Source organism: Nerophis lumbriciformis, linkage group LG17 (assembly GCF_033978685.3).
Source record: "Nerophis lumbriciformis linkage group LG17, RoL_Nlum_v2.1, whole genome shotgun sequence".
Lineage (NCBI taxonomy): Eukaryota > Metazoa > Chordata > Actinopteri > Syngnathiformes > Syngnathidae > Nerophis > Nerophis lumbriciformis.
This window is the reverse complement of record NC_084564.2, coordinates 1243684-1270807: the sequence shown is the minus strand read 5'-3', so window position 1 is coordinate 1270807 and position 27124 is coordinate 1243684. Positions and strand designations below refer to the sequence as shown.

Here is a 27124-nt window from a genome sequence, read left to right as displayed (position 1 = left end):
TGATGACGAAAACTGTTTTCTCTGTCGTGTCCGTGTGTCGAAAATTGTTACGTGCTTATTTTTTTTATTTGATTTTGTGCGTGGCATATAATTGCTATGCGCACAGGCGCGCACCTTTAGAGGGAACGTTGGTCACACGGCTGCGCTAGCATCACAGCTAACGTTAGACATGCTGCTACCTCTCCGCTCGGGGGAGGACGTATACGTATGTGACGTATGACGTGACAGTATGTGACGTGTGTAAGAAGGTGCGCTCGCTGTCTGTGAGAGGGAGACACAGGAAAGAGTGAGAAGAGCCTGTCGTGTAATGCCAGCAGCTAAAAGCAACTGCGTGAGAATCCACAGACCTGTGGATGTGTTGAAGGTGTACTGGAAAATGCGGAACGGAAATTAGGGAGCAGCAGAAAAGTGGAATGTATTATTAGGGACGGCGTGGCGCAGTGGAAAAGTGGCCGTGCGCGACCCGAGGGTCCCTGGTTCAATCCCCACCTAGTACCAACCTCGTCATGTCCGTTGTGTCCTGAGCAAGACACTTCACCCTTGCTCCTGATGGGTGCTGGTTAGCGCCTTGCATGGCAGCTCCCTCCATCAGTGTGTGAATGTGTGTGTGAATGGGTAAATGTGGAAGTAGTGTCAAAGCGCTTTGAGTACCTTGAAGGTAGAAAAGCGCTATACAAGTACAACCCATTTATCATTTATCATTTATTTAAATAGGTGCGTCGGAAAACACGGACCGGAGTTTTTTTTTAAAATTGGATCTGGATCGGCATTTTCCCATGCCTTGCCGATACGCAATTTTTGGCAAATATCGGCGGCCGATCGGATCCAAACATCGGATCGGGACATCCCTACTGTCAAGTCTTATCAGCAATATGTCCAATTGTGTGTCCACTAGAGATGTAACGATATTAGAATTCCATATCACGGGTTTTGGTCACCAAAATGATCACGGTTATCATTATCATCAGGGTGTTGTTAAATGCGCTCACAAAGTACTCATACATACTTATAGATGGATAGTACTTTATTGATTCCTTCAGGAGAGTTCCCTCAGGAAAATTTAAATACATATAAATATAACCAAGTATAATTCAAATAAAATAAATAAGCGACACGATATTCTTTCTTGGCAGAAGAATATGTACTATAATTATACTGTTCTGGCTCCTTAAAGGTGCTGTTTGCAACTTCCTTCCAGTTACGCGGGGCGTGGTTAAGAGGGGAGGAGTATATTGACAGCTAGAATTCACCAAGTCAAGTATTTCATATATATATATATATATATATATATATATATACATCCTGAAAATATGCAAACAAAACTGTGTTTAGATAATTGATACTTCAAACTTGCATAAATAAATCTTAAGGAATATAACATAACTTGGCTTCTGAGAGCTTCAAAATGTAATGAATAAAATGCTAAAGTTGTTGATAAACAAGCAATTATTTTAATAATTAAATATGGTCATTTTAAATGAATTATTATGATCATTTAAAATTTATTATTTCAAATATGTTTATTTTAATGTATAATTCTATGGCTGGATGCAATAAGGAGTCATAAAAAATAAAAAATAAAAATACAATTAATTTTGATGTTTTTAGCAAAATATAGTAAAAATGTATTTATTTATTATTTTTTTTAAATAATAAATATATTTATTTTTAGGTAAGATAAACATAATAATACAATGTATCTCTAGTCTGGATGATTTAGTTCTTGTCACCCCTGTTGTCATAAAGAAAAGGCTGTCCTCACTCAGGTCCGCATGGAGCTGGAGGGGGCGTGGCCTCCAGCTCCGGCTGAAAATCGGGCGATTTTCGGGAGAATATTTGTCCCGGGAGGTTTTCGGGAGAGGCGCCGAATTTCGGGAGTCTCCCGGAAAATTCGGGAGGGTTGGCAAGTGTGATATACGGTTAGATTGGGGAATGTTGTTTTAACGAGGAAAGACGTTAATGTCTCTTGTGTTCGTGTTAGCGTCTAAGCTAGCGAGTAGGCGCCAGTCAGTCTGTGAGTTCATCAAATCGATCACGCTTTTTGTAGCGCTAGCTTGCATCTCCAGTAAATGAGCAGTGTTGCCAGTCCATGAGTTTATCAAAGTGTTGTCAATCCATTTGAATTTAAAAAGGTAATATTAACCGCAATTTTTCATTATACCGTTTATCGTTAAAGTTAAAGTAGCAATGATTGTCACACCCACACTAGGTGTGGCAAAATTATTCTCTGCATTTGACCCGTCACCATACTTGCCAACCCTCCCGAATTTTCCGGGAGACTCGCGAAATTCAGCGCCTCTCCCGAAAACCTCCCGGGACAAATATTCTCCCGAAAATCTCCCGATTTTCAGCCGGAGCTGGAGGCCACGCCCCCTCCAGCTCCATGCGGACCTGAGTGAGGACAGCCTTTTTTCACGACGGGAGAACAACAGGGTGACAAGAACTAAATCATCCAGACTAGTTGTATTATTATGTTTATCTTACCTAAAAATAAATATATTTATTATTTAAAAAAAAAAAAAAAAACTAAATAAATGTTTACTATATTTTGCTAAAAACATCAAAATTAATTGTAGTTTTATTTGTATTTTTTCTGACTCCTTATTACATCCAGCCATAGAATTATACATTAAAATAAACATATTTGAAATAATTAATTTTAAATTAATTTTGTGGGAGGTCTTATGTACTGACTCCACTTCGACTACGTCTTTTCCCCGCCCACTTTTTTGTAGTTTTTTTGCACTTCCATATCGAGTCTATTGACAGATACAAGTTCGAAACTATACGCTACTTTGTATTAGAATTGGCAACAGCGGAGGATGCATGTGCATGTACGAGCCAGTCTGCCCCACAACAAGAGGCTAGACAGAAGGAAGGAGCTTATTGACTACAGCGCGGACTACAATGGCGGAAGCGCGTAAGGCACTCTAGGTATATTTATACCATATATGGAGAATCGATTAATTAAAAAAAACATTTTTACTATATTTTGCTAAAAACATCAAGATTAATTGTAGTTTTATTTGTATTTTTTTCTGACTCCTTATTACATCCAGCCAGAGAATTATACATTAAAATAAACAATGTATGGAAATAATTAATTTTAAATGATCATAATAATTAATTTAAAATGACCATATTTAATTATTAAAATAATTGCTTGTTTATCAACAACTTTAGCATTTTATTCATTACATTTTGAAACTCTCAGAAGCCAAGTTATGTTATATTCCTTAAGATTTATTTATACAAGTTTGAAGTATCAATTATCTAAACACAGTTTTGTTTGCATATTTTCAGGATGTAGATATATATATATATATATATATATTAGAGATGCGCGGATAGGCAATTATTTCATCCGCAACCGCATCAGAAAGTCGTCAACCATCCGCCATCCACCCGATGTAACATTTGATCAGAACCGCACCCGCCCGTTGTTATATATCTAATATAGACGATGCAAGGCATTAGTGAGGTTATAAAGCTTTTGCCTGTTAAAGAAAGGAGACTGATCCAATGCAGCACAGACATTCGCGTGCCACGCTGTCACGACCCAGACGCACACCAGTGCGCAATCATATGGGAGCCACGCTGAGCGCACCTCCAAGCGCGTCTCGCTGCCGGCGACGGCCGGGTATGGGCCCGACGCTCCAGCGCCATCCATTTTCAGGGCTAGTTGATTAGGCAGGTGGGTTGTTACACACTCCTTAGCGGGTTCCGACTTCCATGGCCACCGTCCTGCTGTCTATATCAACCAGGGTGAGCCCCACCCCTTTCGTGAGCGCACTGCGCGCGGAGTGACCCCTGTTACGCGCCCCCGGCAACAGGGGTGTCGGGCAGGTAAGCTGCGCGGGCGGAGAAGGGCCCGACGCACGTCCAGGGTCACCACCGCGCCCACCGCACCGACACCCCGCCTCGTCCGTCTTCGCCGCGGCCGGCGTCACGCGTAGCAGGTAAGCAGCTTACCTACCCGCCACCCCCGTGGCCGGGGGCTCGTAACAGGGGTCACTCCGCGCAGCTTACCTGCCCGCGCAGCTTACCTGCCCGCCACCCCCATTGCCGGGGGCGCGTAACAGGGGTCACTCCGCGCGCAGTGCGCTCACGAAAGGGGTGGGGCTCACCCTGGTTGATATAGACAGCAGCTGGACGGTGGCCATGGAAGTCGGAACCCGCTAAGGAGTGTGTAACAACCCACCTGCCGAATCAACTAGCCCTGAAAATGGATGGCGCTGGAGCGTCGGGCTCATACGCGGCCGTCGCCGGCAGCGAGACGCGCTTGGAGGTGCGCTCAGCGCGGCTCCCATATGATTGCGCACTGGTGTGCGTCTGGGCCGTGACAGCGTGGCACGCGAATGTCTGTACTGCATTGGATCAGTCTCCTTTCTTTAACAGGCAAAAGCTTTATAACCTCACTAATGCCTTGCATCGTCTATATTAGATATATAACAACGGGCGGGTGCGGTTCTGATCAAATGTTAGATCGGGTGGATGGCGGATGGTTGACGACTTTCTGATGCGGTTATCCGCGCATCTCTAGTATGTATATATATATATATATATATATATATATGTATGAAATACTTGACTTGGTGAATCCTAGTTGTCAATAAACTCCTCCCCTCTTAACCACGCCCCCGCCCTCAACCACGCCCCCGTCCCACCCCCGACCACGCCCCCCAACCCCCCCACCTCCCGAAATCGGAGGTCTCAAGGTTGGCAAGTATGCCCATCACCCTTGATTACCCCCCCGGGAGGTGAGGGGAGCAGTGAGCAGCAGCAGTGGCCGCGCCCGTGTATCATTTTTGGTGATTTTAACCCCCAATTCCAATCGTTACGTCCCTAGTTTCCACCAATTCAGTCCAGTTCACCAAAAGTATCATGAAGACGTCTATAGGAAGACGTGATACAACACGTCCTCCCGTATTAGTGACAACACCTTCTCTTCTAATTCCATTAGAATGTGACGTCATTGTTTTTGCACTTCTTCTGCCGGTTGTTGCTTGAAATGTTTGTTTGGTTCTTTAACAAGGTTTGCTTCCCCTCACCAGTCACCTGCCAATCTGCCATCCCGACTTCTGTCGACAAAAGCACTTTAATCTTCTGCCTCTGCTTTATTTCCTGTCATGTTGTTTTTTCCCCATCGACTGCGGTTTCTTCCTTCCTTCGATGTCGCTCTGACTCTCTGCTCTTGTTTTTCCTCCTCCCGCCATTCCACGTCTCTTCTTCTTCTTCTCGTCTCCTCCCAGGGTCACTCTTGACCCTTCTAAACGTCAGAGCTCAAACAAATCCATGTCGGGCTGCACCCTCCCACAGGGGACAAAAACAGTTAGTAAGTCTTCCTTTCCCATGTTTTCTGGCTGCTTCTGTGCCGTCTTACTTGTCCGTCCATCCATGTCCTCCTTTTGCTGTCCTTGGTTGGAGTTTAGCAATGCAAACATTCTTTGGCTGTGAAGCAGGTCACATGTTGTCATATTTAAAAAAATAAAATAAAATTGGAGCTGTCAAATGATTACATTTTTGTATCAGATTAATCACATATTGGAATTTGGATTAATCATGTTTAATCACGGGTGATTACTTGCTTATGAAAAGACCCCAATATTTGTACCGTATTTTCCGCACCATAAGGCGCCCTGGGTTATAAGCCGCGCCTTCAATGAACGGCATATTTCAAAACTTTGTCCACCTATAAGCCGCCCCGTGTTGTAAGCCGCATCTAACTGCGCTAAAGGGAATGTCAAAAAAACAGTCAGATAGGTCAGTCAAACTTTAATAATATATTAAAAACCAGCGTTCTAACAACTCTGTTCACTCCCAAAATGTACGGTAATGTGCAATCACAAACATAGTAAAATTCAAAATAGTGCAGAGCAATAACATCAATAACTTAATGTTGCTCGAACGTTAGTGTCACAACACACAAAATAAACATAACGCTCACTTTCTGAAGTTATTCTTCATTCATAAATCCCTCGAATTCTTCTCCTTCGGTGTCCGAATTAAAAAGTTGGGGCGAATACGGGATCCAAAATGGCCGGCTCCGTCTCGTCGAAGTCATTGCCTTCCGGAAAGCTCGGACCACAGTTGTGACCGAAATATCCGCCCAGGCATTTACGATCCACTGGCAGATGTTGGCGTACCGTATTTTCCGCACTATAAGGCGCACCGGATTATTAGCCGCACCTTCAATGAATTACATATTTCATAACTTTGTCCACCAATAAGCCGCCCCGGATTATAAGCCGCGCCTACGCTGCGCTAAAGGGAATGTCAAAAAAACAGTCAGATAGTTCAGTCAAACTTTAATAATATATTGAAAACCAGCGTTCTAACAACTCTGTCCCAAAATGTACGCAAATGTGCAATCACAAACATAGTAAAATTCAAAATGGTGTAGAGCAATAAATAGCAACATAATGTTGCTCGAACGTTAATGTCACAACACACAAAATAAACATAGCGCTCACCTTCTGAAGTTATTCTTCATTCGTAAATCCTTCGAATTCTTCGTCTTCGGTGTCCGAATTGAAAAGTTGCGCAAGCGTGGGATCCAAAATGGCCGGCTCCGTCTCGTCGAAGTCATCGGAGTCAGTGTCGCTGTTGTTCTGTGAATCCTGCCTTCCGGAAAGCTCGGACCACAGTTGTGACCGAAATATCTGCCCAGGCATTTACGATCCACTGGCAAATGTTGGCGTATGTCGTCCGGCGCTGTCTGCCCGTCTTAGTGAAGGTGTGTTCGCCTTCGGAGCTGTGTGAAAAAAGCCACCCGGCCTCTTCGCGTAAACTTCCCTTAACCACTCGCTCATCTTTTCTTCATCCATCCATCCCTTCGAGTTAGCTTTTATGATGACGCCGGCTGGAAAGGTCTCTTTTGGCAAGGTCTTCCTTTTGAATATCACCATGGGTGGAAGTTTCTGGCCATTAGCATGGCAAGCTAGAACCACAGTGAAGGATGACTTCTCATTCCCTGTGGTGCGAATATTCACCGTACGTGCTCCCGTTCCACAGTGCGGTTCACAGGAATATCAGTTGCTGTGAAATACGGTAGTAATCCGTGTGCGGATGGAGAGATTGCGTCTTTTTATGAACCGGATCCTTGTCGCTTTGTAGGAGCCATTTTGTGGTCTTTACAGATGTAAACAGGAAATGAAACGTACGGTGATATCCGCGCGTTTTTTCTTCTTCTTCCGGGGGCGGGTGGTTGCTTACAGTAGAAGAAGAAGCGCTTCCTGTTCTATGGGGGCGGGTGCTTTCCTTGGCGGTTGCTTGCGTAGAAGAAGAAGCGCTTCCTGTTCTACCGGGAAAAAAGATGGCGGCTGTTTACCAAAGTTGCGAGATCGAAACTTTATGAAAATGAATCGTAATAAAGCGCACCGGGTTATAAGGCGCACTGTCAGCTTTTGAGAAAAATTGTGGTTTTTAGGTGCGCCTTATAGTGCGGAAAATACGGTATGTCGTCCGGCGCTGTCTCCCTGTCTTAGTGAAGGTGTGTTCGCCTTCGGTCATCCATTGTTCCCACGCCGTTCGCAGTCGTGCTTTAAATGCCCTGTTGACACCAATATCGAGCGGTTGGAGTTCTTTGGTTAATCCACCCGGAATGACGGCGAGTGTTGTATTTGTGTGCTTCACTTGTTTTTAGACACCATCTGTGATGTGGGCGCGCATGGAGTCGTATATCAACATGGAACACACAAAGGAAATGAAACGTAATACCCGCGCGCTTCTTCTTCTACGGGGGCGGGTGGTTGCTTACCGTAGAAGAAGAAGCGCTTCCTCTTCTACGAGGGCGGGTGCTTACCTTGGCAGTTGCTTACCATAGAAGAAGAAGCGCTTCCTCTTCTACGGGGAAAAAAGATGGCGGCTGTTTACCGTAGTTGCGAGACCGAAACTTTATGAAAATAAATATTTATATTAATCCATATATAAGGCGCACCGGGTTATAAGCCGCACTGTCAGCTTTTGTGAAAATTTGTGGTTTTTAGGTGCAGCTTATAGTGCGGAAAATACGGTACACAAATGCAATTATTTGTCAGGATGTCATCCGGGAACATTTTACTTGAATGCATGTCATACATTTTGCACACGACTTGCTAAAAGTTTGATGTAAAGTTCTTTCAGGCTGCATTTTGGAGTGAAATTTGCTCGCAAGCACACCAGGCGGAGTCTCCTCGCTCATTTTTGCACTGACATATGCGTTGATCTCATCACTGACACTATAGCAGTTAAGGTAAAAGAGCTTTTACGGTCAAAATAAGTTGCAAGTGTGTACATCATACTTGCCAACCCTCCCGAATTTTCCGGGAGACTCCCGAAATTCAGCGCCTCTCCGGAAAACCCCCCGGGACAAATATTCTCCCGAAAATCTCCCGATTTTCAGCCGGAGCTGGAAGCCACGCCCCCTCCAGCTCCATGCGGACCTGAGTGAGGACAGCCTTTTTTCATGACGGGAGGACAACAGGGTGACAAGAACTAAATCATCCAGACTAGAGATAAATTGTATTATTATGTTTACCTTACCTAAAAATAAATATATCTATTAATTTAAAAAAAAAAATTAAATACATTTTTACTATATTTTGCTAAAAACATCAAAATTAATTGTATTTTTATTTGTATTTTTTCGTGACTCCTTATTACATCCAGCCATAGAATTATACATTAAAATAAACATATTTGAAATAATTGATTTTAAATTATCATAATAATTCATTTAAAATGACCATATTTAATTATTAAAATAATTGCTTGTTTATCAACAACTTTAGCATTTTATTCATTACATTTTGAAGCTCTCAGAAGCCAAGTTATGTTATTTTCCTTAATATTTATTTATGCAAGTTTAAAGTATCAATTATCTAAACACAGTTTTGTTTGCATACTTTCAGGATGTATATATATATATATATACAGGTAAAAGCCAGTAAATTAGAATATTTTGAAAAACTTGATTTATTTCAGTAATTGCATTCAAAAGGTGTAACTTGTACATTATATTTATTCATTGCACACAGACTGATGCATTCAAATGTTTATTTCATTTAATTTTGATGATTTGAAGTGGCAACAAATGAAAATCCAAAATTCCGTGTGTCACAAAATTAGAATATTACTTAAGGCTAATACAAAAAAGGGATTTTTAGAAATGTTGGCCAACTGAAAAGTATGAAAATGAAAAATATGAGCATGTACAATACTCAATACTTGGTTGGAGCTCCTTTTGCCTCAATTACTGCGTTAATGCGGCGTGGCATGGAGTCGATGAGTTTCTGGCACTGCTCAGGTGTTATGAGAGCCCAGGTTGCTCTGATAGTGGCCTTCAACTCTTCTGCGTTTTTGGGTCTGGCATTCTGCATCTTCCTTTTCACAATACCCCACAGATTTTCTATGGGGCTAAGGTCAGTGGAGTTGGCGGGCCAATTTAGAACAGAAATACCATGGTCCGTAAACCAGGCATGGGTAGATTTTGCGCTGTGTGCAGGCGCCAAGTCCTGTTGGAACTTGAAATCTCCATCTCCATAGAGCAGGTCAGCAGCAGGAAGCATGAAGTGCTCTAAAACTTGCTGGTAGACGGCTGCGTTGACCCTGGATCTCAGGAAACAGAGTGGACCGACACCAGCAGATGACATGGCACCCCAAACCATCACTGATGGTGGAAACTTTACACTAGACTTCAGGCAACGTGGATCCTGTGCCTCTCCTGTCTTCCTCCAGACTCTGGGACCTCGATTTCCAAAGGAAATGCAAAATTTGCATGGTTGGGTGATGGTTTGGGGTGCCATGTCATCTGCTGGTGTCGGTCCACTCTGTTTCCTGAGATCCAGGGTCAACGCAGCCGTCTACCAGCAAGTTTTAGAGCACTTCATGCTTCCTGCTGCTGACCTGCTCTATGGAGATGGAGATTTCAAGTTCCAACAGGACTTGGCGCCTGCACACAGCGCAAAATCTACCCGTGCCTGGTTTACGGACCATGGTATTTCTGTTCTAAATTGGCCCGCCAACTCCCCTGACCTTAGCCCCATAGAAAATCTGTGGGGTATTGTGAAAAGGAAGATGCAGAATGCCAGACCCAAAAACGCAGAAGAGTTGAAGGCCACTATCAGAGCAACCTGGGCTCTCATAACACCTGAGCAGTGCCAGAAACTCATCGACTCCATGCCACGCCGCATTAACGCAGTAATTGAAGCAAAAGGAGCTCCAACCAAGTATTGAGTATTGTACATGCTCATATTTTTCATTTTCATACTTTTCAGTTGGCCAACATTTCTAAAAATCCCTTTTTTGTATTAGCCTTAAGTAATATTCTAATTTTGTGACACACGGAATTTTGGATTTTCATTTGTTGCCACTTCAAATCATCAAAATTAAATGAAATAAACATTTGAATGCATCAGTCTGTGTGCAATGAATAAATATAATGTACAAGTTACACCTTTTGAATGCAATTACTGAAATAAATCAAGTTTTTCAAAATATTCTAATTTACTGGCTTTTACCTGTATGTATGTATGTATGTATATATATATATATATATATATATATATATATATATATATATATATATATATATATATATATATATAATATGTATGAAATACTTGACTTGGTGAATTCTAGCTGTCAATATACTCCTCCCCTCTTAACCACGCCCCCAACCACGCCCCGCCCCCACCCCCCACCTCCCGAAATCGGAGGTCTCAAGGTTGGCAAGTATGGTGTACATGATTAATGCAATACATTTTTGTGATTAATTACATGAGTTAAGTCGTTAATTTTGACAGCCCTAAAGTAAACAAAACAAAAAACAGCATGTTTGTGTGACTACAACTCTGATCAGCTGTTTGTGTGTCTGCCGCCTTGGCTTGTGAACTCTAGCACCCCCTGGAGGCTGAACGAGGCACCGCAGCAACATGGATTCATGTGAACTCTTAAGTTTGACTTGGTTTTGTGTTTATTATTGCGTAAATATGAAGAATTAGGTGTTAATTGTACATTTGTGCGTGTGTAAGGTTAAAGAGGTTTATAAGGGCCTTGTCTTTGACCCTGCTGTCAGCAGGTCTGTGATGAGCTTTATTAGTGTCTCACACATGATTGATTGCATTTGTGTGGCTAGGACATTTATTAGAGGGGAGGCATTTGTACATGCTGATATAACTTAACCTATTCCTACATTTATTATTCAATGTAGGGCTTGGCGATAAAACGATATCAGTGCATGTCGCAATAGACACGTAATGGATATCAATGAAAAATGCGTTTGATAAAACGTTCGATAATTGCTCTTTGTCAAAAGGAAGCGGAAGTTGGCTGGTTGCATGAACAAAGGCACTCGCTAACAGCCACTCAGGTAACAGTATCAACTATCAAGTTTGGTTACGTCACCTTGTTGATACTTTGAATGGGGTGAGAAGAGAACATAAAAATGTGTGTTGCAAATAGTGAAGACATTGTGGATACATTGGGAAAAGTCACCTGGACAGTTTGGCAGTTTTTTGGGATTTTTTAAAAGAGACCGTAGTTAGACCAATGTGGTCTGTAAGGCGCTCGCCCCCCCAACAAGACCGGTTATACCACACCACCTTAGCCGCGCTCACCCTTTAGAGCACTGCCGTAACTTCCTGGCACAGAAAACAGGCATTCTCAGGTTTCTTTCATTTGACATTTTCACACTTTGCACTATTTTGTCACACTTTATTAAGCATTTCTTACACATTCCTTATTTTTGCACCTTAATTTTAAGACGTTATTAAGTGTTCAGTGTGATTTTAGAATTGTGTTTACTTTGATTTGATTACCCTGCTTGTGTTGACGTCTGCCTTGATAGCTGAGGGATTTATAATCAGAGGAAAGTTACATTTGAAATAAATATGTTTACATTTAAATATTTTTCTCCGGGTCCTTATATTTAATAGGTCATAAAAAATATTGATAATTAAAGCTGCAAGCAGCATTGGTCGGGCCCGCATATTTGGCAGGTGCTAGTCCTAAGTGTCCCAATACTTTTGTCTACTTTTAGTCTGAAGTGTCCCAAGACTTTTGTCTAGTGTACCTACCTTGTCTGCATTGTGTGGGCACGTTGGTGCTTCCTGCTTTTAAGCAGCCATCTTAAAAAAAACAGCAGCGCAGCAGCATCAGCGCAGCGGGTCTTTGAAGGGTCATAAAATCAAAACCGGAGCAGTTAGAAAAAAAAGCGCTTCTGTCATTGTAATCACAAGGGTTCAATCTCTCTCCTGTGTTAGTTTGAAGGCGAAACGACAAACGCGCTCAGAGGAGATAGTTTTTGAAGGAAGGTGACCGGTTTTTACAAAAAATTTGTTTTGAAGGGGGAATAGCAAACTTCCTGTTGATTTTTGCTGGGGGTTGTCAATTTGTGAAATGTAGGTCTAAGTGAGACCTACATAGAGGTTTTTGTTTCATGTCTCTCCGACCTTCCCAGTGGGAGTTACAGGCAGTTTTGTCAGTTTTTTCTTCCGAGGAGAAAGTTTTTGTGTGTTTTATTCAAAAATTGCGGTAGAGCGCAATTTTTAGATTTGGGGTTAGGTTTTTTCATTAGATCACAATTTTAGCCAGTCCTGATGTGTGTGTTCAGTTTGGTGAGTTTTGAAGCATGTTAAGGGGGTCAAATTACAGCTCAAAGAGGCAAAAGTTACTGTTTTTAGTACTTTTTTGTCTTGAAGGGGGAATTGCCAACTTCCTGTTGATTTTAGCCCGAGAATGTACCATTATGAAATCTAGATCTGAGTCAGACCTACATAGAGGTTTTTGTTTCATGTCTCTCCGACCTTCCCAGTGGGAGTTACAGGCAGTTTTGTCTTTTTTTTTTTCCGAGGAGCAAGTTTTTGTGCGTTTTATTCACAAATTGCGGTAGAGCGCAATTTTTAGATTTGGGGTTAGGTTTTTTCATTAGATCACAATTTTAGCCAGTCCTGATGTGTGTGTTCAGTTTGGTGAGTTTTGAAGCATGTTAAGGGGGTCAAAATACAGCTCAAAGAGGCAAAAGTGACTGTTTTTAGTACTTTTTTGTCTTGAAGGGGGAATTGCCAACTTCCTGTTGATTTTAGCCCGAGAATGTACTATTATGAAATCTAGATCTGAGTCAGACCTACATAGAGGTTTTTGTTTCATGTCTCTCCGACCTTCCCAGTGGGAGTTACAGGCAGTTTTGTCATTTTTTTCTTCCGAGGAGCAAGTTTTTGTGCGTTTTATTCAAAAATTGCGCGCAATTTTTGAGATTTGGGGTTAGGGTTTTTTATTAGATTGCAATTTTTGCCAGTCCTGATGTGTGTGTTCAGTTTGGTGAGTTTTGAAGTATGTTAAGGGGGTGAAATTACAGCTCAAAGTGGCAAAAGTGACTGTTTTTAGTACTTTTTTGTCTTGAAAGGGGAATTGCCAACTTCCTGTTGATTTTAGCCCGACAATGTACTATTATGAAATGTAGGTCTAAGTCAGACCTACATAGAGGTTTTTGTTTCATGTCTCTCCGACCTTCCCAGTGGGAGTTACAGGCAGTTTTGTCATTGTTTTTTTCCGAGGAGCAAGTTTTTGTGCGTTTTATTCAAAAATTGCGGTAGAGCGCAATTTTTAGATTTGGGGTTAGGTTTTTTCATTAGATCACAATTTTAGCCAGTCCTGATGTGTGTGTTCAGTTTGGTGAGTTTTGAAGCATGTTAAGTTGGTCAAAATACAGCTCAAAGAGGCAAAAGTGACTGTTTTTAGTACTTTTTTGTCTTGAAGGGAGAATTGCCAACTTCCTGTTGATTTTAGCCCGAGAATGTACTATTATGAAATCTAGATCTGAGTCAGACCTACATAGAGGTTTTTGTTTCATGTCTCTCCGACCTTCCCAGTGGGAGTTACAGGCAGTTATGTCATTTTTTTCTTCCGAGGAGCAGTTTTTTCTGCGTTTTATTCAAAAATTGCGGTAGAGCGCAATTTTTAGATTTGGGGTTAGGTTTTTTTCATTAGATCGCAATTTTAGCCAGTCCTGATGTGTGTGTTCAGTTTGGTGAGTTTTGAAGCATGTTAAGGGGGTCAAAATACAGCTCAAAGAGGCAAAAGTTACTGTTTTTAGTACTTTTTTTTCTTGAAGGGGGAATTGCCAACTTCCTGTTGATTTTAGCCCGAGAATGTACTATTATGAAATCTAGATCTGAGTCAGACCTACATAGAGGTTTTTGTTTCATGTCTCTCCAACCTTCCCAGTGGGAGTTACAGGCAGTCTAGTTTTTTTGTTTTCTAGGGGGCACTAGAGCGCAATTTTGAGTTTTGGGGTTCGTTTTTTTTTATTAAAAGGCAATTTTCGCAGGTCCTGATGTGTGGGTCAAATATGGTGAGTTTTGAAGCATGTTAAGTGGGTCAAATTAGTGCTCAAAGAGGCGGCGGAAGAAAAAAAAAGAATAATTAAAGCTGCAAGCAGCGTTGGTTGGGCCCGCGTATTTGGCAGGTGCTAGTCCTAAGTGTCCCAATACTTTTGTCTACTTTTAGTCTGAAGTGTCCCAAAACTTTTGTCTAGTGTACCTACCTTGTCTGCATTGTGTGGGCACGCTGGTGCATCCTGTTTGTAAGCAGCCATCTTACAAAAACAGCGGCGCAGCATCATCAGCGCAGCGGTTCTTTGAAGGCTCATAAAATCAAAACCGGAGCAGTTATAAAAAAAAGCGCTTCTGTTGTTGTAATCACAAGGGTTAGTTTGAAGGCGAAACGACAAACGCGCTGAGAGGAGTTCGTTTTTGAAGGAAGGTGACCGGTTTTTACTAGAAATTTGTTTTGAAGGGGGAATAGCAAACTTCCTGTTGATTTTTGCTGGAGGTTGTCAATTTATGAGACCTACATAGAGGTTTTTGTTTCATGTCTCTCCGACCTTCCCAGTGGGAGTTACAGGCAGTTATGTCATTTTTTTCTTCCGAGGAGCAGTTTTTTCTGCGTTTTATTCAAAAATTGCGGTAGAGCGCAATTTTTAGACTTAGGGTTAGGTTTTTTCATTAGATCACAATTTTAGCCAGTCCTGATGTGTGCGTTCAGTTTGGTGAGTTTTGAAGCATGTTAAGGGGGTCAAATTACAGCTCAAAGTGGCAAAAGTGACTGTTTTTAGTACTTTTTTGTCTTGAAGGGGGAATTGCCAACTTCCTGTTGATTTTAGCCCGAGAATGTACTATTATGAAATCTAGATCTGAGTCAGACCTACATAGAGGTTTTTGTTTCATGTCTCTCCGACCTTCCTAGTGGGAGTTACAGGCAGTCTAGTTTTTTTTTTCCTAGGGGGCGCTAGAGCGCAATTTTGAGTTTTGGGGTTCGGTTTTTTTATTAAAAGGCAATTTTCGCAGGTCCTGATGTGTGGGTCAAATATGGTGAGTTTTGAAGCATGTTAAGTGGGTCAAATTAGTGCTCAAAGAAGCGGTCGGTATAATAATAATAAAGAAATAATAAAACCTTACAAATTCAATAGGTCCTTATGTCCCATTGCATAAGGACTCCCTTTGGGAGTCCTTATGCAATGGGCCATGCGGGCCCTAATAAAACCTTAGGAATTCAATAGGTCCTTATGTCCCATTGCATAAGGACTCCCTTTGGGAGTCCTTATGCAATGGGCCATGCGGGCCCTAATTATCGATATCGACCAATACAAAACACTTATATCGTGTTCCAGTTTTCAGCCATATCGCCCAGCCCTACAATATACCATCGTGACACATTTAAAGGATAAAAAGTTGTGTCAGCTTTAAAGTGCCTCCATACTGACCAACTGGGCCAAGCATGGCCGCGGTTTTTCCACCAAGATTAGAGGACCTTAAGCTGGCTTTATCCTGCTATTGAACCAGGATCTTACCCCGCTTTTGTTGCTTTAAGCTGCTGCTTCTTTGCCGTCCTCCCATCATGCACTTCTCTTCTTCCTCGCCGCTCTCTGCCTCGTTTTGCTGTTGTTACCGAACAATACACGTCAGAGGGTTAATTAAGATGAGCTGCTCGCTCGCTCCTGGAATGGACATGAAGTTGCCAGGTTGTGTGTGTGTGTGTGTGTGTGTGTGTGTGTGTGTGTGTGCGTGTGTGTGTGTGTGTGTGTGTGTGTGTGTGTGTGTGTGTGTGTGTGTGTGTGTGTGTGTGTGTGTGTGTGTGTGTGTGTGATGAAAATGCAACAGTTTCCCCTAGACCAGGGGTCGGCAACCCGCGGCTCTGGAGTCTTTGATCACTCTGATGCGGCTCAGCAGCTTACTTGCTGAACCCCCCCGATTTTCCCATGAGACTTCCGCATTTCAGTTTCTCTCGCAGAATACTCCCCCGGGATTAATATTCACCGATTTTCACCCTTACAGATATAATAAGGGCGTACCATGATGGTACAACATTTGGCGCCTTCTACAATTTATATTAACAGCGTGTTAGCCCAACACTTGTTCTACATTATACATTTTCTGCTTGCACAGGTACGTGACAGCAAGGCATACTTGGTCAACAGCCACACAGGTTACACTGACGGTGACCATATAAAACAACTTTAACACTCTTACTAATAATGCGCCACACTTTGAACCAAAACCAAACAAGAATTAAAGCTGTAAGCAGCATTGGTCGGGCCCGCGTATTTGGCAGGTGCTAGTCCTAAGTGTCCCAATACTTTTGTCTACTTTTAGTCTGAAGTGTCCCAAGACTTTTGTCTAGTGTACCTACCTTGTCTGCATTGTGTGGGCACGTTGGGGCTTCCTGCTTTTAAGCAGCCATCTTAAAAAAACAGCAGCGCAGCGGGTCTTTGAAGGGTCATAAAATCAAAACCGGAGCAGTTATTAAAAATCCCATCTATACTTTTAATCACAAGGGTTTAATCTCTCTCCTGTGTTAGTTTGAAGCCGAAACGACAAACGCGCTCAGAGGAGATAGATTTTGAAGAAAGGTGACCGGTTTTTACAAAAATGTTGTTTTGAAGGGGGAATAGCAAACTTCCTGTTGATTTTTTGCTGGGGGTTGTCAATTTATGAAATGTAGGTCTAAGTGAGACCTACATAGAGGTTTTTGTTTCATCTCTCTCCGACCTTCCCAGTGGGAGTTACAGGCAGGTTTGTCAGTTTTTTCATCCGAGGAGCAGTTTTTTGTGCGTTTTATTAAAAAATTGCGCTAGAGCACAATTTTGAGATTTGGGGTTAGGTTTTTTTATTAGATCACACTTTTTGCCAGTCCTGATGTGTGTGTTCAGTTTGGTGAGTTTTGAAGCATGTTAAGGGGGTGAAAGTACAGCTCAAAGAGGCAAAAGTGACTGTTTTTAGTACTTTTTTGTCTTGAAGGGGGAATTGCCAACTGTTGATTTTAGCCCGAGGATATACAATTATGAAATGTAGATCTAAGTCAGACATACATAAAGGTTTTTGTTTCATGTCTTTCGACCTTCCTAGTGGGGAGTTACAGGCAGCGTAGTTTTTTCTTCTTCCTAGGGGGCGCTAGAGCGCAATTTTGAGTTTTGGGGTTCGTTTTTTTTTTTTAGCCCGAGGATATACAATTATGAAATGTAGACCTAAGTCAGACCTACATAAAGGTTTTTGTTTCATGTCTCTCCGACCTTCCTAGTGGGGAGTTACAGGCAGCGTAGTTTTTTCTTCTTCCTAGGGGGCGCTAGAGCGCAATTTTGAGTTTTGGGGTTCGTTTTTTTTTATTAAAAGGCAATTTTCGCAGGTCCTGATGTGTGGGTCAAATATGGTGAGTTTTGAAGCATGTTAAGTGGGTCAAATTAGTGCTCAAAGAGGCGGCGGAAGAAGAAAGAAAGAATAATTAAAGCTGCAAGCAGCGATGGACGGGACCGACTTTGAGGGCTCGTAAAATCCAAACCGGAGCAGTAATTAAAACTCTTTCATCAACTTTTAATCAGAAGGGTTCAATCTCTCTCCTGTGCTAATTTGAAGCCGACACGACAAACGCGCTCAGAGGAGATAATGTTTGAAAAAAGGTGACTGTTTTTACACAACTTTTGTTTTGAAGGGGGAATTGCAAACTTCCTGTTGATTTTTGCTGGGGGTTGTCAATATATGAAATGTATATAGAGGTTTTTGTTTCATGTCTCTAAGACATTCCTACTGGAAGTTACAGGCAGTTTTGTCTGAGTTTTCCTCCTAGGAGCAGTTGTGTCTGTGTTTTCTTCCTAGGGCGCGCTAGAGGGCAATTTTGAGTTTTGGAGTTGGGTTTTTTATTAGATCGCAGTTTTTGCCAGCCCTGATGTGTGTGTCCAGTTTGGTGAGTTTTGAAGCATGTTGAGAGGGTCAAATTAACAGCTCAAGGAGGCAAAAGTGACTGTTTTTATTAAAATGTTGTTTTGAAGGGGGAATTGCCAACTTCCAGTTGATTTTTGCTGAAGGATGTCAATGTATGAAATCTAGGTCTAAGTCAGACCTACATAGAGGTTTTTGTTTCATGTCTCTACGACATTCCTACCGGAAGTTATAAGCTGTTTTGTCTGTGTTTTTTCCTAGGGGGCGCTAGAGCGCAATTTTGAGTTTTGGGGTTTGGTTTTTTATTAGATGGCAATTTTCGCCAGTCCTGATGTGTGTGTCAAATATGGTGAGTTTTGAAGCATGTTAAGGGGGTCAAATTAGAGCTCAAAGAGGCGGCGGAATAATAATAATAATAAAACGCACGAAATACAATAGGGTCCTCTGTCCCAAAGGGACATTGCGGTCCCTAATAATAAAACCTTACAAATTCAATAGGTCCTTATGTCCCATTGGAATGGGCCATGCGGGCCCTAATGACAAACACATTTCGGGAGAACATCTGCACCTTAACACAATGTAAACACAACAGAACAAACACCCAGAATCCCATGCAGCCCTGACTCTTCCGGAAGAGTTAGGGCTGCATGGGATTCTGGGTATTTGTCCTGTTGTGTTTATGTTGTGTTAAGGTGCAGATGTTCTCCCGAAATGTGTTTGTCATTCTTGTTTGGTGTGGGTTCACAGTGTGGCACATTATTAGTACGAGTGTTAAAAAAATGTTTATACCGCCACCGTCAGTGTAACCTGTGTGGTTGTTGACCAAGTATGCGTTGCTGTCAACTACGTGAGCAAGCAAAAGCCACATTCAACGTGAAGTTGATCAGGCACGCTGTTTTAATGGTGGGTGCTATATGCTGTACCATCACGGCAGGCCCGGCCCTAACCAATCTGGCGCCCTAGGCAAGATTTTAGATGGCGCCCCCCCACATCGGCAGTGAAGTGTATATACTCACAAAAAAACAAATACCGGTAGCTTTGTCTTTGACCTTTTTTTTTACTTAAAGAAAGCAAATTAACAATCAGAATAGTTAACAAGATAAAAAAAAATATGAATAAATAAATGAATGCAAAAAATAAAAAATGAATATATGAAATGCAATATTTTTTACATACATATTTCTTAATTAACATTAATGATGTGCACTTTAACAACTAGGCTTACAACTATACCTAATAGGTGGAAAAGTGACTATTACCTGCAGGGCAAACATTAGCTAACCAGAAGGCAATAACAATGTAAACAAAAAACACCTGCTTAAAAGATCTAATACAAATGTCCCTGAGGAATGTAAGGTGGGAGTACTGTAATTACCTAACGTTACATTATTATTTTCCATAACAATTTAGCCCCCTCCACAATATTAACCCGACGTTAAAACAGAACTAGCTATTTATTGATTAGCAATTGCCGAATCATGTAACATTAGCTTAATGCTAAAAAGCCAGGTTACTATCACATTCTGTAACAGACAAATAATTTCATGTAGGCTAACGTTACCTACCTGCTAACTCTGTCTTTTCTCGTTTCTCCTCCTCTTCTTTTCTCTTTTTTCTTCCCTGGGCACCTGACAGTTTTGGCCGTTTTGACATCTTGTGTTGATTTTTGGATGTGGTGACGTCCAAAAAGAGTCATGATACGGGAAGGGAGGGGGCGGGGGGGGGGGGGGGGGGGGGCGTAATGTTGTAACAAATAATAATTCTATTAAATAGGCTTTACTTTGCATTTTAATTAACGTGGGATTATTTTTTGTATTTAGAAATAATAGTACCAACTTTTTTTTTTCTTTTTTTTTTTTCTTCCAACATTTGTGGCACTGGCGTGGCGCCCCCTGATGGACGGCGCCCTTAGCATTTGCCTATACGGCCTATGCCACGGGCCGGCCCTGCATCACGGCACGCATGACGCTGACAAGTGTCATTCAGTTATAACCCGTGTATGACCCCTGGTTAATACATAGCACAAAGCAAAATAAAATCTTTGTATACAGTGTTACTTCATGTAAAATTTAAAAAAAAAATTTGCGGCTCCCATAGTTTACTATAATTTGTGAAACTGGTCAAAAAGGTTGACGACCCCTGCCCTAGAGGCAATGACAGGGAAGTGCACCTAAACGTCCTCATTGTTACATCTGTGGGCTCGTCTTCATTTCCTTGTGGTGTTTACGTCCATGGCCTGTGAGCGACGAGCCGCCGTGTTGTGTGTTGTGACTGGAGGAGTAGAACGTGTGCAAGGTGTTGATACTGGTTTGTTTTCTAACGGACACCTTTTTCTTTCTTCTTCTTGAGGGTCACAGACGAACCTGAGAGAATCAGCAGATCTCCGGTCACAAGGTGAGTGCACATGTTGTTTTCCCCTACATAAGACCAAGCTTTGACACAAATGCTCCAAAAGGTGGCTAGAAATGAGGTTTTTTTTTAATGTTTAAGTCGCTCTTGAACCTAATCGCATGGCTCTACAAATTCAAATGTAAAGTGTCTAAGAGAGGTGTGACATGAAGCAGGATGTTTATGTTTTTTGTGTGTGTGTGTTTCCTCTCAGAGTCTCAGGGTAACAGCAGCAGGTAACGTTAACTAAGTGTGTCGTGGCTGCTGGTGCTAGATGACCCCTTAAATTGTATTCATCTATATCAGTGCTTCTTAACCTTGTTGGAGGTGCCGAGCCCCACCAGTTCCATATGCGCATTCACCCAACCCTTCTTCAGTGGAAAAAATCAAATAAAACATTCTTAAAGGGGAACATTATCACCAGACCTATGTAAGCGTCAATATATACCTTGATGTTGCAGAAAAAAAGACCACCGTATTTTCCGCACCATAAGGCGCCCTGGGTTATAAGCCGCGCCTTCAATGAACGGCATATTTCAAAACTTTGTCCACCTATAAGCCGCCCCGTGTTGTAAGCCGCATCTAACTGCGCTAAAGGAATGTCAAAAAAACAGTCAGATAGGTCAGTCAAACTTTAATAATATATTAAAACCAGCGTGATGTGGGCGCGCATGGAGTCGTATATCAACATGGACGAAACTGCGTGAAAAAAGCCACCCGGCCTCTTCGCGTAAACTTAAACTTACCTTAACCACTCGCTCATCTTTTCTTCATCCATCCCTTCGAGTTAGCTTTTATGATGACGCCGGCTGGAAAGGTCTCTTTTGGCAAGGTCTTCCTTTTGAATATCACCATGGGTGGAAGTTTCTGGCCATTAGCATGGCAAGCTAGAACCACAGTGAAGGATGACTTCTCATTCCCTGTGGTGCGAATATTCACCGTACGTGCTCCCGTTGTATCCACAGTGCGGTTCACAGGAATATCAGTTGCTGTGAAATAGTAGTCCGTGTGCGGATGGAGAGATTGCGTCTTTTCATGAACCGGATCCCTGTCGTTTAGTAGGAGCCATTTTGTGGTCTTTACAGATGTAAACACACAAAGGAAATGAAGTACGGTAATATCCGCGCGCTTTTTCTTCTTCTACGCGGGCGGGTGGTTGCTTACAGTAGAAGAAGAAGCGCTTCCTGTTCTATGGGGGCGGTGCTTACCTTGGCGGTTGCTTGCGTAGAAGAAGAAGCGCTTCCTGTTCTACCGGGAAAAAAGATGGCGGCTGTTTACCGAAGTTACGAGACCGAAACTTTATGAAAATGAATCTTAATATTAATCCATATATAAAGCGCACCGGGTTATAAGGCGCACTGTCAGCTTTTGAGAAAATTTGTGGTTTTTAGGTGCGGCTAATAGTGCGGAAAATACGGCATATATTTTTTTAACCGATTTCCGAACTCTAAATGGGTGAATTTTGGCGAATTAAACGCCTTTCTAATATTCGCTCATTGGGAAGCAATCCGCCATTTTCTCAAACACCGAGTCAAATCAGCTCTGTTATTTTCCGTTTTTTTCTACTGTTTTCCGTACCTTCGGAGACATCACGCCTCGTCGGTGTGTTGTCGGAGGGTGTAACAACACCAACAGGGACGGATTCAAGTTGCACCAGTGGCCCAAAGATGCCAAAGTGGCAAGAAATTGGACGGTTTGTTCCGCACACTTTACCCACGAAAGCTATGCTACGACAGAGATGGCAAGAATGTGTGGATATCCTGCGACACTCAAAGCAGATGCATTTCCAACTGGACTGGACAGATCAGCTTTCAGGAAAAGAGAGCGGATGAGGGTATGTCTACAAAATACATACCTGCCAACTACTCCGGTTTTCCCGTAATTAGTACGGTTTTCATCAACCTATTCCGGGTTACGGTTGCAGTGATAAAAAATACGGTTTTTCATTAATTAATTAATTTTTTTTTTTTTTAAGTTTTATTCACGAAATCGCGTAACAACAATGACAATCGACACTGCTTCCCGTAACTTCCTATCGAGCCATTCCGAATGCCATGCGCGAGGCTATTTATAGCACCAGTTGCCATTGTTTCCAAACGAGTGAACGATCATGGAATCAGCCGGAGAAAAATGGCAAACGAGTCTTAAACCGAAAAGAAAACTGCAGTCATTCCGTGAAGAATATTCAAAAGCCTATCCGGGAATAATTATCCGTTCCAAAAAGGGTGAAAACTACGCGAATTGCACCTTGTGCAGACAAGATTTTTCCATCGGACACGGAGGAATTAGCGATGTAAAAGACCACGTTGGGACAAAAAAACACAAGTCTAATGCCGTTGCTAGCGATACAAGTGGAAAACTTTCAACGTTTTTCGTCGCCCAAACAGATTCTTTGGATGTGATAAATGCCGAAGTTTTATTTACGGAGGCAATAATTGAGCAAACAAAAAGGTAATGACACCAATGTTATCTATTGGAATTGTTTAGTACTGTTATACTGTTAAAAGTGTTTATACTATTTATGCTTTCAAGTCCAAGTTGAAGAAATCTTGTTAAATGTTGACAGCATAACTACCAAAATACAGAAGTATGTCCTTAATATTTTTGCAGTGCTATTTCTGTTGAAAAGTTCAAATGATTACATTAGAGATGTGATGTGCCACTTTTCAAGTGTCTGATGGCTTCAATTCATTTTCATTCATTTTTCATATTTTGAATTCTTTTGAAAGGCTTACAAAAAAACTACATTTGAATTGTAATTCCATGCTATTGACAGGACTATTAATTTTAATGAAGTTAGCTTACCATGTTTACAGTATGATAATTGTGATAGAAATGTGAATTTTAGGCACAGAATATTTTTTACAATTGAACAAGGCAGTAGATTATACAAGCTTGGACAGAAAGTTAATACTGACACCAATGGAATTGTTTAGTACTGTTTTACCATTTGTTTACTGTAAAAAGTGTTTATACTTTCAATGAACAAATTGAAGTCTTGTGAAAGGTTGACAGGATAACTGGCATTAACTGTCAAAATAATTTCAAACTATTGAAGTTAGCTTACAGAATAAACATGTCAATCAACCCATATGATTTTTGCTGTAATATTTTTGTTTTGAAAAGTCACTGTGACTGATAGAAAAGTGATGGTTTTAGCAACATTTTAACCTGTCTGAATGCTAATAATCATTTTGCGTCGGGGGGCGAAGCCTGAACCCCCCACCAGGACTTTGTCCTGGACCTACCTGGACCCTGGCTACTAGGTTTTTCTGATTTCAAAAGTTGGCAGGTATGTTAATTGTTTCCAAACGGTGTCTATAAATAAGGCAGCAAAACGGCAGATCAAACAAAACAGAAGTCTGTTAAATTTACGAAACGGAAACACCACAAAAAGAATGCCATTGTAAGTTAATAACACTAACACAGACACTTGTAAACGTGTTAGCATCTTAGCTAATGCTAACGACGCTAGCTTGATAGCAAGTACAAATATGCATGGAAACTCCTACAGACATAACACATGGGACGGTTTAGTATCAATCAATCAATCAATCAATGTTTATTTATATAGCCCTAAATCACAAGTGTCTCAAAGGGCTGCACAAGCCACAACGACATCCTCGGTACAGAGCCCACATAAGGGCAAGGAAAAACTCACCCCAGTGGGACGTCGATGTGAATGACTATGAGAAACCTTGGAGAGGACCGCATATGTGGGTAACACCCCCCCCCCTCTAGGGGAGACCGAATGCAATGGATGTCGAGTGGGTCTACCATAATATTGTGAGAGTCCAGTCCATAGTGGATCTAACATAATAGTGAGAGTCCAGTCCATAGTGGATCCAACATAATAGTGAGAGTCCAGTCCATAGTGAATCTAACATAATAGTGAGAGTCCAGTCCATAGTGGATCTAACATAATAGTGAGAGTCCAGTCCATAGTGGATCTAACATAATAGTGAGAGTCCAGTCCATAGTGGATCTAATATAATAGTGAGAGTCCAGTCCATAGTGGATCTAACATAATAGTAAGAGTCCAGTCCATAGTGGATCTAACATAATAGTGAGAGTCCAGTCCATAGTGAATCTAACATAATAGTGAGAGTCCAGTCCATAGTGGATCCAACATAATAGTGAGAGTCCAGTCCATAGTGGATCTAACATAATAGTGAGAGTCCAGTCCATAGTGAATCTAACATAATAGTGAGAGTCCAGTCCATAGTGGATCTAACATAATAGTGAGAGTCCAGTCCATAGTGGATCCAACATAATAGTAAGAGTCCAGTCCATAGTGGATCCAACATAATAGTGAGAGTCCAGTCCATAGTGGATCTAACATAATAGTGAGAGTCCAGTCCATAGTGGATCTAACATAATAGTGAGAGTCCAGTCCATAGTGGATCTAACATAATAGTGAGAGTCCAGTCCATAGTGGATCTAACATAATAGTGAGAGTCCAGTCCATAGTGGATCTAACATAATAGTGAGAGTCCAGTCCATAGTGGATCCAACATAATAGTAAGAGTCCAGTCCATAGTGGATCCAACATAATAGTGAGAGTCCAGTCCATAGTGGATCCAACATAATAGTGAGAGTCCAGTCCATAGTGGATCTAACATAATAGTGAGAGTCCAGTCCATAGTGGATCTAACATAATAGTGAGAGTCCAGTCCATAGTGGATCTAACATAATAGTGAGAGTCCAGTCCATAGTGGATCTAACATAATAGTGAGAGTCCAGTCCATAGTGGATCCAACATAATAGTGAGAGTCCAGTCCATAGTGAATCTAACATAACAGTAAGAGTCCAGCCCACAGTGGGGTCAGCAGGAAACCATCCCGAGCGGAGACGGGTCAGCAGCGCAGAGATGTTCCCAACCGATATACAGGCGAGCGGTCCACCCCGGGTCCCGACCCCGGACAGCCAGCACCCCATCCATGGCCACCGAATCTGTGTGTCTCCCCTTCCACAAGGGATAGGGGGGAGCAGAGGAGAAAAGAAAAGAAACGGCAGATCAACTGGTCTAAAAAAAGGGGGGCTATTCAAAGGCTAGAGTATACAAATGAGTTTTAAGATGGGACTTAAATGCTTCTACTGAGGTAGCATCTCTAACTGTTACCGGGAAGGCATTCCATAGTACTGGAGCCCCAATAGAAAACGCTCTATAGCCCGCAGACTTTTTTGGGGCTCTGGGAATCACTAATAAGCCGGAGTTCTTTGAACGCAGATAAGTGAGAATTGTTTTGAAATGAATGAAGAATCCATACGAGTTAAAACGCAATTAAAGTTTAATTACATAGCCCTAAATCACAAATATCTCAAAGGGCTGCTGCACATGAGGGCTAGAAAAACCTCAACCCAATGGGAACAACGAGAAGGGACCGCAGATGTAGGGATCCCCAGACGGCTAAAAGATGGAACGGCACGTGTACCTCCGGTTAAAAGCTCAGTCTAAACAAAGTGGCGACGCAGCAGTGGAGCACCTGCAGTGAGCAAATTCGTCCAAAAGATGGCACAAGCAATAAATACCACACCTGTTCGGTGTCTTTGCTTCGGTTTTTTGTAACTACTTGCATTAAGAGAAATCCATAAATTAGCCGCATGGTTTTATAAGCTACAGAAATAAAGTAGCGGCTTATAGTCCGGAACTAAGAGAAGCTTGGTACTCTCTCCAGTTGAGTGAATAGACTAGCGGCTTATAGTCCAGAACTAAGAGAAGCTTGGTACTCTCTCCAGTTGAGTGAATAGACTAGCGGCTTATAGTCCGGAACTAAGAGAAGCTTGGTACTCTCTCCAGTTGAGTGAATAGACTAGCGGCTTATAGTCCGGAACTAAGAGAAGCTTGGTACTCTCTCCAGTTGAGTGAATAGACTAGCGGCTTATTGTCCGGAACTAAGAGAAGCTTGGTACTCTCTCCAGTTGAGTGAATAGACTAGCGGCTTATAGTCCGGAACTAAGAGAAGCTTGGTACTCTCTCCAGTTGAGTGAATAGACTAGCGGCTTATAGTCCGGAACTAAGAGAAGCTTGGTACTCTCTCCAGTTGAGTGAATAGACTAGCGGCTTATAGTCCGGAACTAAGGGAAGCTTGGTACTCTCTCCAGTTGAGTGAATAGACTAGCGGCTTATAGTCCGGAACTAAGAGAAGCTTGGTACTCTCTCCAGTTGAGTGAATAGACTAGCGGCTTATAGTCCGGAACTAAGAGAAGCTTGGTACTCTCTCCAGTTGAGTGAATAGACTAGCGGCTTATAGTCCGGAACTAAGAGAAGCTTGGTACTCTCTCCAGTTGAGTGAATAGACTAGCGGCTTATAGTCCGGAACTAAGAGAAGCTTGGTACTCTCTCCAGTTGAGTGAATAGACTAGCGGCTTATAGTCCGGAACTAAGAGAAGCTTGGTACTCTCTCCAGTTGAGTGAATAGACTAGCGGCTTATAGTCCGGAACTAAGAGAAGCTTGGTACTCTCTCCAGTTGAGTGAATAGACTAGCGGCTTATAGTCCGGAACTAAGAGAAGCTTGGTACTCTCTCCAGTTGAGTGAATAGA

General features: G+C 42.0%; 1 protein-coding gene across 4 annotated transcripts in view; it reads left to right on the top strand.

The window, feature by feature from the left end:
* The window catches only part of LOC133614326 (MAP/microtubule affinity-regulating kinase 4-like), a 127732-nt gene that overhangs the window by 99442 nt on the left and 1166 nt on the right, over positions 1-27124 (top strand). The window contains exons 16-17 of one of the 4 annotated variants that reach the window (XM_061972186.1): positions 5253-5335; positions 20549-20585. In XM_061972186.1, the coding sequence (XP_061828170.1) occupies positions 5253-5335; positions 20549-20585 (120 nt within the window). Of the gene's footprint in view, positions 1-5252; positions 5336-20540; positions 20586-20793; positions 21161-27124 lie in introns of those variants that run through there. The other 3 variants (XM_061972183.2, XM_061972182.1, XM_061972185.1) reach the window with 3 other exon arrangements.